Source organism: Strongylocentrotus purpuratus, unplaced genomic scaffold, assembly GCF_000002235.5.
Source record: "Strongylocentrotus purpuratus isolate Spur 01 unplaced genomic scaffold, Spur_5.0 spur5_scaffold_4, whole genome shotgun sequence".
Lineage (NCBI taxonomy): Eukaryota > Metazoa > Echinodermata > Echinoidea > Camarodonta > Strongylocentrotidae > Strongylocentrotus > Strongylocentrotus purpuratus.
This window is the reverse complement of record NW_022145610.1, coordinates 9,757,396-9,777,623: the sequence shown is the minus strand read 5'-3', so window position 1 is coordinate 9,777,623 and position 20,228 is coordinate 9,757,396. Positions and strand designations below refer to the sequence as shown.

General features: G+C 41.2%; 1 protein-coding gene across 1 annotated transcript; it reads left to right on the top strand.

Moving 5' to 3' along the window:
- The first annotated feature begins 8,684 nt into the window (after nucleotides 1–8,684).
- LOC105445838 (tigger transposable element-derived protein 4-like) lies at nucleotides 8,685–10,072 on the top strand. The gene is made up of 2 exons (XM_011681906.2): nucleotides 8,685–9,632; nucleotides 9,791–10,072. The coding sequence occupies exons 1-2, from the start codon at nucleotides 8,685–8,687 to the stop codon at nucleotides 10,070–10,072; spliced, it is 1,230 nt and encodes a 409-aa protein (XP_011680208.2).
- The last annotated feature ends 10,156 nt before the right edge of the window (nucleotides 10,073–20,228 follow it).

Sequence of the window (20,228 nt, the reverse complement as noted above, 5' to 3'; positions counted from 1 at the left end):
TATTTTCTGAGAATGGACCTATTCTGGACCAAACTTTTGAAGTTGAACAGAAAGAAGACCTTCCTAAATAATAATAATTATGTTTAGACAAATTGTCACTACAATATAATATTTTTTGATTTTCTTGAAGACTTGATTTCTTTTGGATTTTTTTTCTTTACTTGCTGAGTTTAAATGTACATTTGAGATTTAATCTGTATTCTTTCTGGTATGTTTACTACTCACCATGTGATGATTGCTTTAATGTATATGTATGTCTATATATGTATTTTATGTTATGCAGGGCCCCCAAGAATAACAGTATTTTATCTACTGATGGGGCTACCCTGTTGAAATAAAACGAAATAAATAAATAAATAAATAATGAAGGTAATGAAGGACTGGGCTAGCCTTCGCTAGTGCATATATTGAAGGTCATGCGCCATTCATGAATGGAACATGCATACTCTGCCCAGAGGAAGTAACAATTGTGTGTGCAGACTGTGGCGTGCATGCTTGCTATTGCATACAATTCCATACAATTCTGCTCCATAAATCCGTGGCATGGATGGTAATTATTTGTTTCATTTTTCATTTTTTGCACACATATCAACAAATTTATTGAAATCAACATGTAGCATTTCTTATCTTAATTCCTGATACTAATTCCTGACTGTTGATTGAAAATGTAATTCTGAAATAATAAAAGCAATTGCATAAACTGCAGAATGATATTAATTAATGTTGGGGTTACCTACATGTACATCGAACGTCCTGTACAGAACACAAGCTCCTAGTTGCAGCAGAGGCTGGAGTCAGATTCAATGAGGGAGATTTGAGCACCAGGCAACAGCAAGGGTATCAACAAACCCCTGCAAATAAAAATTCATGAATTGGTGCAACATCTTTTGACGGAGCGCTGGATATTGCTGTGAGAGCTGAGAGAGCAAACCGGATGGGACAACTGTCAGTAGCACCAGACAATACTATAGCTTTAACTTCGCCAAAGAGAAATGATACCAGCTCGGTGACACTTGAAAAGGTCTTAAAGCCTTTGGATGAGCCGGAACTCAAGCTGGAGAGACACCACTCTAGACCAAAACATCAATACTTTGATGATCGTCGTCGCTAACCATCGAGATTACCCAGCCCATAAGAACACCAATCTAGATCGAAGCGCCAATATTCTGATGAACATTGGAAGAGAATGAAGCTATGCTAGTATGTCCAAAGCCTTACAATTTTAAACCCACGTTCACCGCTGACGAAATGCAAGCAAGGCAACGGGAAAGACTTCAGTGTCACGGTGGCAGCAACGAAGACGAAGACCCACCAGCCCCAAATTCAGACGAAGACCGTCTTGCTAACAGCGACTGGTGTTTCTGTGGAGTACGCACCCTGATGGAGACTCTGTTACAGTGTTGATGTTTTGTTGAAGTCATGAATTGTCAACGCTTTTTTGAGCGAAGTTATTCCTTGCATTACTGTTCATGAAGACTTCAGTAAAGTTTGTCTTGAACGGGCAGTTCTTAGGACGTCCTTGATTGCCTCGCTTGGATAAGAGAGGGCATAGGGACCGAATACCGGATAAGCTTGAAAATGAGTATGTTTAATTCTAGTTTTTTATTTTCAAAGTCAGGTAGTACGTGCAATGTATTAGTAATTGGTTGTAACTGTATTTTAGGAGGTTGTATGTATGGATAATAAAGCTTCCGCCTAGGCCATGGCTATGCCTTTGGCTTTTGATTTAAACAAAATTGTCATCAAAATATGTATAATATATAATTACTATCATGAATATTTTCCTTCTTGCATGTCCAACATAGCTTAGTAGCTTGTAAAGTTCTTTGAATAATGGTTGAAATCACGTGTCCAGATAGCCAACCTGTCTCGATGCAGGAGATTTGGATATACTGAACTTTGTTTTTATTTATTATTTCTACAGTTAGCAATGGCACCTTGTGCGTGAGTCGTGAAAGGATACAATAATTGATTGATTGTCAAGAGTGGAATGCCACAAAAATATGTGCAATACTCTTACTAAAAAATGGAAAAAGAAATTTATTTTGAATATTAAAGCTGAAGCAGCTTGTCTCACTCTCACTCTTTTTTTCTTTTGCTACAGGTCTTACACAGATATGCAGGCTATCGAATGTTTACCTACTGGGTCCATGGCCTACTAGGGAGAGGGGTGAGGAGAGTCATACCAGCCTGCGCAGTTGAATTGATCCGCAGCACCTTTCCCAAAGCAGATGGGAATTATGATGAATTTAGGTATGAAACAGTAGCAGAGGCGGGACAATATCATTGTTAGGGGAGTCCCTGAGAACCCAGAGGAATCGATGGGAAGTTGGTGGTGGAGGTTGCAGCAGAGGCTGGAGTCGGGTTCAATGAGGAAGACTTGAGCACCAGCTTCCTGCATTGTGCAATGCTCTGCAAGTCACAATTACCATTTACAAGAAATCACAGAATGATGGATGTTATGCAGTAAGCAAGCATCCCCCTGGCTGCTTTGCAAGGTTTGTCAGACATGATGACATGGTTCGGCTACTACGCAATAAAGAGAAGGAAAATGTAGCAAAAGCTAGGAGGGAAGTTGGAAATGACGAAAATAACTGTATATGGGGATGGGAGTTGAGACCCCCCTGGGCATACTGCCAAGTACTGCAGTTATACCATGATGAATATGAGCACAAATAAAGTCTTGTCCATGGCCCTGGTTCAAGTGTCAGAAGCTACAAGCTCTGTGGCAATGGACAAGGTAGGTTTCAAACGGGCCATGCAAGAGCTGATGGAGGCTGGTGTCAATGTTGGCACAGTCGCAACTGACAGACACGTTGGGATTAGAAAACTGATGTTGAACATCAATTTGATGTTAGGCATGTCTGCAAATCAGTCAAAAAGAAGTTGCTGTCCACTGGATAAGAGCCATTACAAATCATTTGTTGTGGTCAGCCTCAAATGTCAATAGACATGAAGAGCTTCTCAAGACGTGGCAGTCCATCACACATCATGTGTGTAATGTCCATTCATGGAGTTCTGGAGATAACTTTCATGAATGTGGCCATGAACCACTTTAACCTGATGAAGAGAGAGTCACACGATGGTTAACACCAGGTTCTTCAGCACATCAGGCAGTCCAAGAGGTCCTGTTCGACAGGAATCTTGCGAAAGATATTCGTCAGTTAATGAAGGCTTGTAAAACAGCAGATCTTCAGGCATACCACAGCATGCTTCTGAAATATTGTCCCAAGAGAAAACATTTCCACTACCCCGGTATGCTGGCAAGGCTAGAGTTGTCAGTTCTTGACGACAATTCTAACAATGGGAGAAAACCGGAAAAATAAGAATATCTCTGGATTTCTCATTTTCCAATCTCTGAGCAATCTCTAGCAGCTCCTTCTTAGCTTGCTGAATGCCTTCCGGGCTTCCCTCGAGCATAAAAGGGTGAGGAGCAAGTTTTTTTTTTTGCTAGAGAGATCTTCCAAGATCTTGGCTTCTCAAAGCATATCCCTCTAGTATATGTCCATCGACTGTCCCGTCGTCCTCTGCAAGGAAATGATCGGCAACAAGCAGGTCCGGACCCCATTATTATCCGCTTCAGCTCCATGATAGATCGTGATGCAGTCCTCAATGCTAACCAACAAAGGGTGATGAAGAATACAGCAAGAAAAGTTGGAGATCAGTCGTCGAATGAGCCACCTCTCACTTATCCACAGTTGACGATGGTGATGGATCTACCTGCTGAAATGAAGCGTCAGAGATACCTGTTGGAACAGGAAGCATTCACACTCAGAAAGGAGCATAACAAATCTACAAGAATCAAATTGTTTGGTGTGAAGCAGGTCCTGTTCGACAGAATCTTGTGAAAGATATTTGTCAATTGACAAAGGCTTGTAAAACAAGAGATCTTGAAGCATACCACAGCATGCCAAGCACCACATATTACCCAATTTCCACCTCCAATCAAATCAACAGCGATAACGACGACGTCGACAATAATAATGATGATGGAACAAGTATCGTATCCGACTGCTGTCAGCTCCATAATGAAGTCTTGATCGAGATTCATCATGAAGATGATAACGATTCATTGTTATCTGACACTACTTCTAGCTTGATCAGATTCATGGACAAAATGGACAAAGATAGTTTCACAGACGTCTCCAGCATTACAACTGACAATGAAGAGGATGACGACACGTTTACGACAGTCACCGATTATTGTCCCAAATGAAGTATTGTCCCAAATGAAAACATTTCCACTACCCTGGTATGCTGACAAGGCTAGAGTTCTTGACCACAATTCTAACAATGGGAGAAAACGGAAACAAATCAAGAAAGGACCAAAAAGAGTGAGGAGCAAGTTTTGAGTTTTGCAGTAGAGTATCCAGAACATTTCATATTTCTTTTCTGTCGAGGAGTTCCTTTCGTGGATGGAGCTAGGGGTTCAACAGTTGTTGTGTTGACTGATTGACCAGGTTTCGGATGGAGAAAGAGTTCTGGTGCTTTTTGGAGTGATATTGTTTTTGTTTTAGATTCCAGCGTTGAGTAGAGGAAGCTCGTACCATTGTTTGTCTTCATAGCAACAAGTAGTTGATTAGCAGTCCTAGTCGGGTGAGTCAGGATGGTAGAGCATGATAAATAGTTTTTAACACAAACATTGTTTGTTATATTACTTCTGTTTCAGGTACTATAATAAATCATAGGTAGGCAGTCAACATACATTAATTAGACTGAAAATCCATGACTACGCATATTTCAGGGGATTATTCTGATATTGATCTTAGAGTTGATGCTTTCATAATTTTGTGACATGTATTCATATACTGTCAGTGAGGAAATTGATTAGTCATATTTCACACCTAATAGCTAAAGGACATATTTTGGAATGATAAGTAATACATTTTCTTCTTTTACATAGAATTACTCACTCGATGAATATTGAAGTATCATTGACTTGGTTTTAAGAGATGTACATTTATTGTTGACTCTAAATTGTTACATGAAGAAATTTTGAACGTGTAGTTACTGATGTTCTTTCGTTTGTTGTTTCTTTTCTGCTTTTGCAGACATTTTTCTTCTTTGTAACTTTATGCAGATTAGCTCAAGTGGGAAATAAAATTCCGCGCATATCCTACAACTTCGAGTCGTGTAATTGTGTTCTGGTAGTGCATTCTTCCTGACAACCGCCCCCCCCCTTCTCTCGAATTTAATACCAGAATACTACAGTGGTGTCAGAAGTGGGATTGAACTTGAACCACAGCGACAAGCTTCAGAGGGAAGATTCGCTGCAAGGAAGATATGGCTTAGAAAAGCTCCAGACTACAGGGGATGTGGGAGTAAACCATTAAATAGATTTTATCAGGGATGTATAAGCTTTGTAGAGTAAGCATAGTTCAAATTTATTGCACTGAAGTATTGTTGTAAATCAATGTCAATAGATTTCTTTTCACAACTGTAAGCCAGCAGGTTCCAATTGCTTTGAAGGGAAGTCAGCATTTAAAATTTGACAGACATACACAGGACGCAAGATGCCAGGTGGTGTTGAAGATGACCCGACTACCGCAACAGGAGCTTCAGCTCAACCTCCAAGCCTCGCTGAGATGGTGGCAGCCCTTACAGGGGCCTTTCAGAACTTGTCGTCCCCAAGCTAAAGATGAAACAAGGTGTTATGACTCTTCAGTCAGGAAGGATACCAAGGCTTTGAAGAAAGCCTTTAAGTCCCGTTATGGCCTCAAGGAAACTGTGCAGCCACTCAGCACGGAGTTGCATGCCATGATACAAAGGCCGGGGGAGACTTTAGCGGACTTTAGCAGTGCCCTCATTTGCCTTTATGACCGGATGGAATCGACAGCAACAGGAGATGAAAAAGCGGCCCTGAACATGTTGCGGGACAACAACCTTAAGGAGCGATTTGTCACTGGAGTGAAGGACAAACAAATCCAGAGGGAGCTCCGTCGCATAATGTATTCCGCTGAGGGCAAGTCTTTCATTGATATGCAGTAGGAAGTTCTCTGAATGTTCCAGGATGATGACACAGTGACGTCAAAGCCCAGTATCAGAGAGTGTGAGGTAGAGGCAGCGAGAGCATCACTGACAGCTGAAGACCAAACTATCCAAAGCATGAAGAGTGAGATCACTGAACTAAAGGAGACATTGAAAGAGGTGGTCATGCCATGAGAGGAATGACCAGCAATTATAAGCAGAATTCCACATCATTCTGCTATTACTGTAACAAGAAAGGGCATCTAAAGCGAGATGATGACAGGGTTCGGCTACTTCGCGATAAGAAAAAGCCTAAGGATACCAGATTCGATAAAGTAATGTAAGTTGGCGGAGCACCTGGCACCAGGCTGTGCGAGGCTCCCCCGGGCTGTGAAAGAGAACAGCGATACCAACAATGCCTTGATCACTGAAGACAGAGTGGTATGCAACTGCAAACGCCAGCAAAATGGTTTAACCAGGAAGCTGTAATGAATGGAGATCCCGTCCAAGAGACCCCTTTGAAGCCATCCGTGGCACCGCTTGTCTTTTGTTTCCCCTACCGTAATCCCCTTAATCCCCCTCCGAAACCGTACAGCTCCCTAGTAGCACTAGGTACTCCCTTTCCACACACATCCCAGCCCAGCGAGCACGGCGGCTTTTGCTTTGTGGGCCCGTATTTGGGGTGAATAGTGGTGATAACTTGACAACTTCTAGCCCTCAATCAATAAATGCGCAAACATATAACACAATTTCATTTAGTTCTTTAGGAAGATAAGCCTTTAGACTACCTTCCTAGCTATGTACAAATTTCGGAAATTTTCGGAAAATGTCAATAATTAGATGAGAAAATCATAATGATGAAAACCTTTCATTCGCTCTAACTCACGATTTCCTTGGTCGATTTCGCTGGTTGAAATGGCCATGCATTCAGTAGAGCTATCGGAGAACAGAAAAAGCATTTGATGACTAATATAAAGTTGCAATGGTCTTATGCTGTTAATTCTGTATTTTATATGTTATAGCTAAATACATCTTCACTGAACATGACTTAATTTTTCGGTGCCACGCATGGCTTCAAAGCTCGATGCTTGCATATATTTGCAAAAGAGTGAATAGAGAACTTAGGGAAGCAGATGGCGTTGCGTAACTTTTCGTACTATTTGGAATTCCAGAGAGGGACTGTGCATTGATATGGACAGCTGTTGATGGAAATGATGGTTGGAGAGGGTTACATTTCTTTTTGTTAAGCCAGGTTAATCTTGAATATTTTCCCTCGGAAAATTCTTTCGAGACGGTATCTCCATTCATTACAGCTTCCTGGTTTAACTGTATTACTGTTTTGGTGGCAGCACCAATAAAGCCATTGGCTTTCCTAGCTGTCTCCACATTCATATGATATTATTGTTGTTGTTGTTGTATTCTATTGTAAATGTTTCTCTTTAACTTGTATGCTATGTTTTGCATTTTATATGTTTGTTATGTTTTTATGATGAATGGAATAAAGATCAATTCGATGCTATGCATACCTGAATTTAGATACATTGACAGACCTGCTTGGTTTATTCAGCACTGTATGAGAAAATTGGAGCTGGCAGACACTATCCCACAGACAAATATCAGGAGGGTTTCATCAAATACCTTTGAGGTGGAGAGTGACACTGAGCAGAAGCTGACATATGTTGTCAAGCTACTGACCCATGGCCCTCTCAGCTGCACATGCTGGGATTGGAGGTGGAGCCAGATGCCCTGCAAACATCTCTTTGCAGTCATGAGGGAGTAGGGGAAAGTGGGGCATAACGGACCCGGGGGGCAACATGGAACTTTGAAATTAGCGTATGTTAAAAAACCACTCTTTATTTCGAAATATCATTCATTGTTGAGCCAGTAGGTGCTTTAATCGCTAATCTGTTCTCTGGGTATCAGGTGGTAGTTGGATAACCTCAAAAGCAACGGGTCTATTTTTGCAGATCGTCTTAAAGATGGTTAGAAGCTACAAGCGGAAATCGACAAGACAGACGTGGGATGAAGAGGCAATGAAGGCTGCCATAAAAGCCGTTACTAATAATGGTCTAGGACTAAAGAAAGCCAGCGCCGAGTTCTCGGTACCAAAAGCCACCCTTCGTCGAAGAGTCAAACGACTTAACAAATCTGCAATAGGTGCAGCAAAGTTAATGGGTAATTTCAAGGTAGGTTTATTTTGAATATGTCTAATGTTGAAAAAATATAATCATTTCACTTCATAAATTTGGTAAAACAAGAACAACAGAGAACAAAAAACAGATGCCAACAGAATATGCGACCCAATCTTCTCACTTATTATCTAATTCTTGAATGAAACTTGCAATGCATTTTTAGGTATGTATAAAAATCTAAGAATAAAAAATGCCCTGTTTAATTATTAAAGTAGTTTTGCTTTTCTTCATTTCCAGCCAACGTTTCCTGAAGAGATTGAGAAAGACCTCGTAGACTACATCCATCAAATGGAATTGATGATGTACGGACTGACATCAAACGACTTACGTTGTCTTGCTTTTCAACTTGCCGAAAGAAACGGGATCGCACATCAGTTCAACAGAGAGAAGCGAATGGCTGTATTCCTTCATTAAACGCCATCCAATTTCTCTGAGACAACCAGAAGCTACTGTACCTCTGCAGCGAGAGCACGTTCGTTCAACCATACAAACGTGAACAAATTCTTTGACCTGCTCGAACCTCTGATGGACAAGCACAAGTTTCCACCAAAAAATATCTACAACGTAGACGAAACGGGTATAAGTACTGTGCAAAGCAAGCCATCAAAAGTTCTTGCAAAGACCGGAAGGAAACAAGTTGGGTCCTTGGTTTCAGCGGAACGTGGTCAGACCGTCACATTCGAAACGTGCATGAGCGTCACAGGGTCTTTCATCCCACCCATGTTTATCTTACCACGTGTCAGAATGAAGATGGAACTAATGAACAGAGCTCCTCCAGGATCAATCTATGAGTGTCACAAGAGTGGATGGATGCAGATGGACATATTCACAATCTGGTTCAAGCACTTCATCCGATCGTCTGGCGCTTCTAAGGACAACCCGATCTTGTTGATACTTGATGGGCACGCAACACATGTCAAAAACTTGGACGTTATAGACCTTGCCAGACACAACAGAGTTGTGATGCTGTGTCTGCCCCCACATTGCTCTCACAGAATGCAGCCACTTGATGTGAGCTTTATGAAGCCACTGTCAACATACTATGACCAAGAACTGAAGAAATGGTTGAGAAACAATCCAGGTCGAGTTGTCACGACCTTCCAGGTTGCAGAGTTGTTCGGCAATGTATACATGAGGGCAGCAACTACGCAGGTGGCAGCTAGTGGGTTTCGCAAAACAGGAATATATCCTACCAACAGAGATGTCTTCCTCCCTCATGAATTCCTAGCGGCAGATGTAACAGATCTTCCCATGGACGACGGAGGCAACGAACAACTCAGTGAATTAGGAGTGGAAGTAGCTGCTCCAGGTAGTGAGGATAAGGTTGATCGTGTAGGAGGCATTGCAGAGTTGACTGCCACAGTAGACATCGAAAGACCTCACACGGAAGATCATGAAGCAGTGAAAGAGGGGTCCAAAACTGCTCCAAACCTGCTTGCCGATGCAACAGATCCTGATACTAACAACGGTAATGCAGGTCCCTCAAATTCTAGGTATCAATCACCATTTGACATTTCCTCACCTCCTAAAGCTAGTGCTACCTCGAGGAGCAAGAGATCAAACAATGCACGACGTGGCAAAACTGTGGTCCTAACAGAAAGCCCTTACAAGTCTGAATTATCCTCTCAAAGACAACTCGGGCAAAGGGAAAGGGTTCAGCAAAAGCGCGAACTCCTGTCCAGCCTAAAACCGGTGGGAAAAGGAAGCGCAAGACAGATAGACAAGTGCTGAGTGACACTTCATCAAGTGAAGATGATGCTGGTGATGCCGAGTGTATCTACTGCAGTGAACTGTGGAGTGCAGGCAATGATGGCATGATCCAGTGCTCAATCTGTTCTGAATGGGCACATGAAGCTTGCGCGGGAAAAGAGGGTGATCCTGAAGAAGAATTTGTGTGTGATCTCTGTTCTTAAAATGCTATTCAATGACATCATGTCTAGATATGGCAGAAGACATCAGTGTCAGGGATATAGTTTGTCAATGTTAATATACATTTAGCAGTTTACATGACTTTTTATTGTCATTGGTTGATAGAAATTGACGCCTTTCCAAATAACTTACAAGAGTTTTTATTTCGATGGTTTTCGGCATTGCAGAGATGAGTTGCATTTCCAGTGTTTCACTTGTTTCAACAATTTGTTGTGAAAGTTAAGGTCCATTTCCTTTTTTGAAAAAGGTATATGTTAAAAAACAAGAAAGAAAAAATATTTACTTTTTATTGCACAGTTTAGTCAGTCACGGGAGTGATTAATGTTCAGTCGTCGTTTATACGCGTATTATCCTATGGCGACATTATAGCACAGAGACAACAAATGCATAAAGGGAATAAAAATCAACATTACTTATTTTGTTTTGTCTTGTAAAATAATTCACAAAAATAAACAAAATGCTGTTTTCGCCCTTTTTATAGGGGCCTGTTTACCAATGTTTCATGTTCCATTCTGAAAGTACAGTTGGTTCATGAAACAAGTCGATAGTTGTTCTAGTTTCCCCAGCCAGTTTTAGATGTATAAGTTAGCTGAATTCAAAGTATGTGCCTAGCAGTTGGTTAACGTGACTAGTGGTTGTATCAGAACGAAACTGTGACCCAGATTCCAGTCTAAGAAATTTAGAGTGTAGTGCACATTTTACAAGTCTACATTTTCTACTTTTAAACCAGGCTTTATTACGATTACCTTCCCAGTTTTGCCCCATAAATGTATGAAACTACTATAGGCTTCCATTATGCAGCTCTGCCCACCAAGTATGCTTAAAGTTACTTTAGGTACATTACTCAATATAGAACGTTAGAGTTATGATGGGGCCATACGGATCCGTAGATCCATTTTGCCCCAGGGGGCAGTGCCATTATGCCTCAGGGATGGGGCAATTTGGATTTTTCTTTTGTAAAATTCGTTTCGAGTTTCTCTGCAATTTTACCGTGGTTTTTGTCGGTTTTTCGTTGACATAATAAAGTGCATACAACATCTATCTGAAACTGTTATTTTTACTGTTTTTGTGTCGTTGATGACATCATATGTCAAGTTTGAAATTAAGTGTTCCATTATGCCCCACTTTCCCCTACCCGGAGAAAACCTGGGAGTCTCTGCCTGCGAGTTTCAGAGAATCCCCTCACATCACCCTTGATCAAGAGGCAGCCACTAACCTGCAGGAGGCTGACCATCAACTCACTGAACCAGCTCTAGATCAGTACGACAGCCCAGACCAGTGGCTGACCGAATTGATTGAACGATTGTTCAAGGACGAGTGCATCACACTGGATGAACAGTTGGGGAAAGATATTAAACAAGTTGTGGAGGAGGCTTCGGATGAGATAGAACATTTACTGAAGGACAATTCACCACAGAAAATTCTATGGCAGGAGCAAAGGAAAGCGTTGAAGATTAAAGATAGAAGACCATTAAGATGGCACCCAACAATTGTTAGGTGGGCAATCGCTGTTCACAGCAAATCACCTGCAATATAAACTGATCAAAGACAGTGGTTTTATGATCTTGCCTGCCATTGGAACATTGCACAGGTATACTCACTACACGGAAGCCAAAACTGGGGTTCACTGTAAAGTGATACAGCAAATGATAGAGGACATGAACATCACAGACGATTACCAGAGAAACGTAACTCTTGTTTGCGATGAAATGAAGTTGAAATCGGGTCTGGCATATTCATCCTCCACTGGACATCTCCTTGGTTTTGTATATGTTGGGGACATCAATAATGAGTTCAGGGTGTTTGAGAGACGCATCAAAGAAGACACTGCTGAACTGGCCACGCATGCATTCATGATAATGGTTCGTGGGATATTTTCATCTGTGCAACAGGCTGTTGCGTTCTTTCCCACAATTGCTTTACGCAGTGGAGAAATTTATGACTGCATCATGAAAACCGTTCTCAAGGTAGAGACAGCTGAGCTTCGAGTTCGTGCAGTGGTATCTGATGGGGCATCCTGCAACAGAAAATTCTACAAGATGGCAGGACATGGTACTTTGTAGTAGGTTTATGGTTTAAGGTTGTGTTGGTGAAGCTGAAGCGAGAGGGGCTGGGAAGCACCCCACAGAAAGCCTCAATTTCTGTGCTTGATATGAACAAGATCCAGACCTCTTCAGAGCTAGATTGCACCTCCCCAAAAGGCTTGCAAAATAAAGTGTTTCTAGATTTAATGACTTTCTTTTGTAATAGAGGTCATGAGAATGTACGTAACTTCAAAGTGTCTGATTTTACAATCTTCACCGATGAAGACGGACTGCGCTATCTAACGAAACGTGACCAGCTCACCAAAAACCACCGAGAGAATGACGATGAAGCGACCGGAGGTTTTATGTACGAAATTCCAAGCAGTGATAGATGCCCCGTGAAGTCATTTGAGATTTATGTTTCAAAACTGCAACCATCATGTGAATGGTTTTGGCAAAAACCGAAAGCTAGTCAACCGCGCGATGGAAATGAGCCGTGGTACTGCAACAGCCCGGTTGGTATCAATACACTCTCAAACAAGATGAAGACAATCTCCACCGCTGCCGGATGTAGTAAAGTCTACACTAATCACTGCCTGCGTGCAACGTGTGTCACGTCACTCGACAAAGCTGGTTTTCAGTCAAGGGACATCATGTCTGTGAGTGGGCATCGAAGCGAAAGTTCCATCAAGATCTACAGCAAGACTAGTGATGGCCGAAAACGGGAGATGAGCTGAGAAATTGGAAAACAGATGTCCTATGCTCCTGCTACATGTTCAACCGTAGCACTAGCACCACCACCTTCTACTACTACCGTAGCACTAGCAGCACCTCCTCCTAGTCGTACTACCCCTCTCATGCCATTGGCATTAGCACAAACTCCGTAACTCCGTGATCTACTCTCATTGTCTCTGTCATCAGAAAACAATATGCGTGCCACCAGTCACAACTTTAGTTTAAGTGACTGTGTAGTACACATTCAATAACTAGACTGTAATAGTCTACAGACACAGTGTAAAGACGTTCAGTGTTCTTTGTCCCTGTTCAGCATTCATTATTTTTGTTGTTAGCATTGATTCTTCATACTTGACTTCACAAGTTTCATGTTTAAGGTAAGTCATTACATTTTTTTCCATCCATTGCACTAAAATTTAAAAATTATGCAAATTTAAAAAAAATCATGCTTTCCGGTATTTACCGAATTACGGAATTGTGTGCACGCGGTACCTTTGAATTTGGTCTAAAACCATTCAAAGGTACCATGTGCCCACAATCCCTACCGACGCACTCAAACCTGTGCATCATTTGTATATTACTACCCTTCTCCAATCTTATATGCTGAGTGCCTAGCTAGAAGGCAGAAGGTCCCATTGTTATAAGTCTGTGGTATGACTCGGCCGGGGTTCAAATCCACGACCTCCCTTTCATGAGGCAGGCACTCTAACCACTGAGCCATCCCTGATTATGACACCGCAGGAAAAGGCATTCAAAGGCCTGAGGGATTCAATTCTTAGCGATAAGTTTGTAGCTGGAGCACGTAGTCATGGCACACGCCTTGAACTACGGCGCATCCAATTGGCTAATTCAGGTTAAACATTTTTGGAAATCCAAGATTATGCATTATATTTGTTGGATAGCTTTGACACTAAGGCCGAGGGTACTACTACTAAACGTGTATACGAGGTATCAGTTGAAGATTGTCGTGAAGGGGCCGACAGTACTCCCATGCACACTGATAGAAATGTAATCAATCATTCGGTACAACAACGAGCTGCATTAGAACACTTGGTCGGCAACGGCAAGGCAAACCCGCCCAATGTTTGCAAGGTTTGTCAGACATGATGGCAGGGTTCGGCTACTACTCAATAAGAAGAAGCTTAAGGATACCAGAATCGATAAAGTGATGGTGGGGAGCACCTGGCACCAGGCTGTGCGAGGCTTCTCCGGGCTGTGAAAGAGGACAGCAATACCAACATTGCCTGGATCACTGAAGGCAGAGATGGTTAATTCATTGCTTGATGCAGCATTTACTAAAGAGGAATTATGAAGTCATTCATTGCTCGGAAAGTCATGTAATCAGAGCTGCCAACCTCCAGAACAGAAAATCAGTAATCACAAGGCTCAAAATCAGTAATTTGGGGTATAAATCAGTAATTTCTTATACGGCGCTATGAATCTAAAAAAACGACACGCCAACACTGCGCGGACGCATGATTATCTGAAATTTTTGGTGATTTTACTCACACAAAGATGTTAAGTATTGAATTTCAGGTCATCACAACACAGTTTATCATGAAAAATGGCTCCTATTCACAGCACTCGCTACGATAAATCATATTTAATTCATTAAAAAAAAAAAAAAAAAAAAAAAAAAAAAAAAAAAATCTTTTTTTTTTTTTTTTTTTTTTTAAATCCGTAATTTGAGACAACATTCCGTAATGGTCGTTAATTTCCGTACCAATTACGGAAAATCCGTACTAGTTGGCAGCTCTGTGTAATGCGACTGAAAAGCCCTGCACAAATGTTGAATTGAAAATTTTGGCAAATTTATTTTAATTTGGCATGTCCAGTCACTGACTGAGCCGAGTCAGTGGGTATTTTTTAAATTAAAAAAAAAAAAAATATATATATAAATTAGGCCTACAGCCTACATGTGTAGCCACTCGCCATCTGTGACTAGGTGAGAAAAATTCTGCACAGGCAGAGGCGAAGGCTGAGCATGCTCCAAAGAACGTAAACACCTCCTTCGGGAAAACCAGGAGTGCCAAGTGTGACGGACATGAGTGCTATACAAAAACACACTATTATTATTTGTAAAAGTTTTTGTATATTTCGAATTAAATACATGATGAACTTGTTTATGGTGTTTTGCAGGTAGGCCAACTTGTCAAAACTGCAGCATACAAAAGGCGCGTGATCACTCTGAGACAGCTGGGTGACGACACTCAATCTATACCAGTCACACTTTGGGGCGAGAGCACTACTCTAGAGGTAGTACAAGGAGTGTCTGTACTGGTGACGGCCGTCACCAGAGACGACAATGGACTACAGGGGTCGGTGTCTACCAAAATTGAGGTAATTTTGTTTGACTATAGTTTTCCTGCCCAATTTTATCAGAGTTGCATTCAAATTCATAAATAGGCATTTAAGTTTAAATGATATTCATCAACTCTCTGCTCTCCTGGTTCTTTGAGCTTTCAATTTCGTCAAAACTGAATAAGTTTTCTATTTTATCTTGTATTGAGGTAATTATATTGACAAACTGGATAGATATCTGATAGAACTGGACACAAAGCCTGTGGAATCAAGTGGACAGACAAGAAAATCTATGTGAATTATGGGAAAAATGGCTTTTCCGGTACCTGAACAGCCACCCAACGAAAAGACTGCGAATGGGACTGATGACAATATTAAGTACCGTACATGCGTCATTACACTGCTAGATATTATGTAGTCTAATTTCAATCTACTTGAAACAGATTTTTCTTCTACAAAACGAAATGTCAGGGAAATTGAATGTAGTCAAAAACATGCCATGAAACAAATTGAGGAAGTAAAGAGTAAAAAGGAAGAGGTCGAGAGACTTTGGCAAGATATGTCCAAGGAGGAAACATTTTACCCACAAGGAACAGCTAACCCCATGCCAAGGACGGTCTACATATCATCAGGGCGCAAATTGGAGAGGTTCAGTGGACGTCCGGAGAAGATCAGTGATTTCATCACTTCAACAAGCGCAGGCCGTGGCTTTCTGTGCAGCTTCTTCATCTCTTTAGCTCAGCTCGGACACAGACGTCTGGAAACTTGTAAATATGGAAGTAGATTTAAGATGCAACAATTTTGTGTATTTTATGAGTGTTGTAGCTAAGCCAGTTTGATGGTTCAGAAGTTTTGTAAGGAGCTATATTGTGTTTGGTTTATAGGGTAATTTTTTTGACATAATTTTCAAATGTAATACTTTTAGTGTGTAGTGACTGATGTTACAGTGTCAATCAATTTTAATTCACTGTGTTTTTAATCCAAAATGGCTGCCTAAGAAGTTGTAGGGAGTTTGAGGATTTTGATATTACGCCAATCTATTTGAGACAGTTTTAGATTGTCATCGCCTGAATTCTGTGACACCGCACGATTTTGGACTGTTCCACAGGCAGCTAGGTACGTGAGTAGTAAGTAGTAGTAGCGGTGACACTGTATTAATGCTGATTGTACTGCCCTATACTGCCATTGCAATTTGCATGAGAATATGCATGCATAGAATTCAGGTTTTTGTTGTCAAAATGAGCTCTGATATTAAAAACCCATGGCGTTTTTAAAATTTACATACAGTCAACTGAAAAGCCCCGCACAAATGTTGAATTGAAAATTTTGGCAAATTTATTTTAATTTGGCATGTCTAGTCACTGACTGAGCCGAGTCAGTGGGTATGTATTTAATAAATTTAAACAAAAAATATATAAATTAGGCCTACAGCCTACATGTGTAGCCACTCGCCATCAGTGACTAAATGAGATAAATTCTGCACAGGCAGAGGTGAAGGCTGAGCATGCTCCAAAGAACATAAACACCTCCTTCGGGAAAACCAGGAGTGCCAAGTGTGACGGACATGAGTGCTATACAAAAACACACTATTATTATTTGTAAAAGTTTTTGTATTTTTCAAATTAAATACATGATGTACTTGTTTATGGTCTTTTGCACGGTTTTGCAGGCAGGCCAACTTGTCAAAACTGCAGCATACAAAAGGCGCGTGATCACTCTGAGACAGCTGGGTGACGACACTCAATCTATACCAGTCACACTTTGGGGCGAAAGCGCTAATCTAGAGGTAGTACAAGGAGTGTCTGTACTGGTGACGGCTGTCACCAGAGACGACAATGGTCTACAGGGGTTGGTGTCAACCAAAATTGAGGTAATTTTGTTTTACTATAGTTTTCCCACCCAATTTTATCAGAGTTGCATTCGAATTCATAAATAGGCGTTTAAGTTGGAATGATATTCGTCAACTCTCTGCTCTCATGGTTCTTTGAGCTTTCAATTTCGTCAAAACTGAATAAGTTTTCTATTTTATCTTGTATTGAGGTAATTATATTGACAAACTGGATAGATATCTGATAGAACTGGACACAAAGCCTGTGGAATCAAGTGGACAGACAAGAAAATCTATGTGAATTAAGGGAAAAATGGCTTTTCCGGTACCTGAACAGCCACCCAACGAAAAGACTGCGAATGGGACTGATGACAATATTAAGTACCGTACATGCGTCATTACACTGCTAGATATTATGTAGTCTAATTTCAATCTACTTGAAACAGATTTTTCTTCTACAAAACGAAATGTCAGGGAAATTGAATGTAGTCAAAAACATGCCATGAAACAAATTGAGGAAGTAAAGGGTCAAAAGGAAGAGGTTGAGAGACTTTGGCAAGATATGTCCAAGGAGGAGACATTTTCCCCACAAGGAACAGCTAACCCCATGCCAAGGACGGTCTACATATCATCAGGGCGCAAATTGGAGAGGTTCAGTGGCTGCCGGAGAAGATCAGTGATTTCATCACTTCAACAAGCGCAGGCCGTGGCTTTCTGTGCAGCTTCTTCATCTCTTTAGCTCAGCTCGGACACAGACGTCTGGAAACTTGTAAATATGGAAGTAGATTTAAAATGCAACGATTGTGTGTATTTTATGAGTGTTGTAGCTAAGCCAGTTTGATGGTTCAGAAGTTTTCTAAAGAGCTACATTGTGTTTGGTTAGGGTAATTTTCTTGACATGATCTTTTAATGTAATACTTTAAGTGTGTAGTGACTGATGTTACAGTGTCAATCAATTTTAATTCACTGTGTTTTCAAAATGGCTACCTCAGAAGTTGTAGGGAGTTTGAGGATTTTGGTATTACGCCATACCTTCGGAACTGGTTCAAACTGGATTTATTAACTAAATGACGTTTATTCATAAGTTTTTCGATCACATGATTAATTAAGATAGATGTGTGCTTGTTTTAACCAATCACGCTGCAGTCGTGATTGGGGCTTTTCTGATTTTTCCTGTGTGGGAATCAGTGGGCTTTTTAATATTTGTACACACAGATTGTTATTGTGTAGTGTTTATTGTACCGGTCAAATTTTATCCAACGAGGATTGAACGACTTCGTCCCTGGACCATTCCCGGTGGACTAGCTATAGCTAGCTTGCTCACCGATTACGTTTTGTACTTTTGCAAGATATATTTTTGACTCTTGTGTTCTTCATTGACAACAATTTACATTCTCCGTGCAGTGAGAATAATACATTATGATCGTTTTTCTCACATTGTTTGCTTATTATTATTTTTGCCTTCAGATAATCATTTTACTTGCCGATACACTTATTGAATTTAGTTTTGTGAACAGTGGACATGGCACGGCGTCATGACCAAAACAAATACCACCCAAGGCATGTGCGCCGTGGGCGCAGTCAGCATTAAGCTGCCCCCTTTTTGGAAGTGGGACCTGGAAGCGTGGTTTGCGCAGGCAGCCGCACAGAGGCATCACCAGACACTAGTTATAGCAACATTACCATTGGAGGTCGCGCTGGAAGTTTGCGACATGTTGATCAGTCCGCCCCCTACCAAGCCGTATACAGAGCTACGTGCTCTATTGATATCGCGAATGTCCTCCTCAGAACAGCGCCGCGTGCGAATGTTAGTGAACGAGGAGGAACTAGGCTTCTCAGACGAATGCAGCAGCTGCTTGGCATGCAGCAGCATGAGAAGGGAATTTTGCGCGAATTATTTTTGCAGCGCTTGCCCCAAAATATCAGGCTCATTCTTGCCTCGTCAAACGACGTGCTTTTGCTTCCTGAGCTGGCTAATTTAGCTGATAAGATTTTGGATTATTCGCAGTAACTGTGTGCATGTTTGGTATAATGGATATTGTATTGTTTTATACTGAGAGTTCTGGTATGTAACTGGGATTTGGCTAGAATTACTGTTGGACTTGGGCGGGATGAAGTATATAATGTTTACTCCGCAAACCTCAGCATGAGACCGGAATTGCATGATACACAGGAGGTATATTTTGATATAGATTTATAATTAGAGATATTTCCTGTCCAGGCTTAGTGGTGAAATTCAATTTCTGAATTTCTGGTGGAGTTTACTGTGTGGAGCAACCGACCACTTTAAGAGGAACTGCCCCCAACTGCAAAACCATTTAAAGAGAGTGTTACTACGTCAGCAGGCTAAGAAGGGAAGGCATAAAATCCAAGACATATGGCAAGAAAGGCCATACCGCATCAGCGAAAGAAGGAACCCAACAGGGCATGTGTATGAAATTGAACCGGTTGATGGTTCTAGGAAACGCAAAATGAGGACAGGGCACTAGCGGGAGGAAGGCAGATGGCAGAGCTCAGAAGTCCACGAACAGGGGCGAGCGCTGTTAACAGCCCGAGCATGTCGTTAATCCTAGAAGCCTTACAGAGACAAGGTCAGCTGGTGACTACACTTTTAACCCAGCAGGAAGAACAGAATCGACACTGAATATGCTGCTGGACCAACAGAGTAAAGTACAGAGATGCCAACTTTTGGAAATCAGAAATAGGGAGGATTTGTAATCGACACCAATTAATGTGCGCGTAGCGCACATCTCGAGCGCGTAGCGCCCGACACATGCGGCCGGGGTCCAGGGCCCGCCTTAGGGCCCTGGAAGCTCTGGGGTTCTAGATGCTCTCTGGTGCAATCTGAGCCTTATTTTGGAGCATTTTACATGTGTATTTAGTTAAATAATTCCCCCTTTTTTTTTAAATAACATAAAAATTGTACAAAATGCATGATGAATTACTTTCAGACTTCCGATTACACAGGTACTTGATACTGTATTCGGTCTTATACTTCCGAGACCATTTCCTGGTCTTATTTTGCTGATTTTCCGCCATTTGGATTCTGTGGCAATATCCACGCATTGGTTACGGCGATCCATATGCTGAAACAATCTTTCGCTACTCTTAATTTGTCTTTTAACATAGTGGAATTATTACATGCTTAAGTTAGCAGATGATATTTCTCTTTCAATTCACAGATATATATACTGATAAGCGCCCTCCAAAAAAAATCATAATAAAAAAAAAAAAAAAAAAAAAAAAAAAAAA

Excerpts from the sequence above, each read along its gene's own strand:
- LOC105445838 (XM_011681906.2), top strand. The coding sequence starts at position 8,685 with ATGGACAAGCACAAGTTTCCACCAAAAAATATCTACAACGTAGACGAA. Across the intron at positions 9,633-9,790 it reads CTGATACTAACAACGGTAAT|ACAACTCGGGCAAAGGGAAA; the intron begins GCAGGTCCCTCA and ends ATCCTCTCAAAG.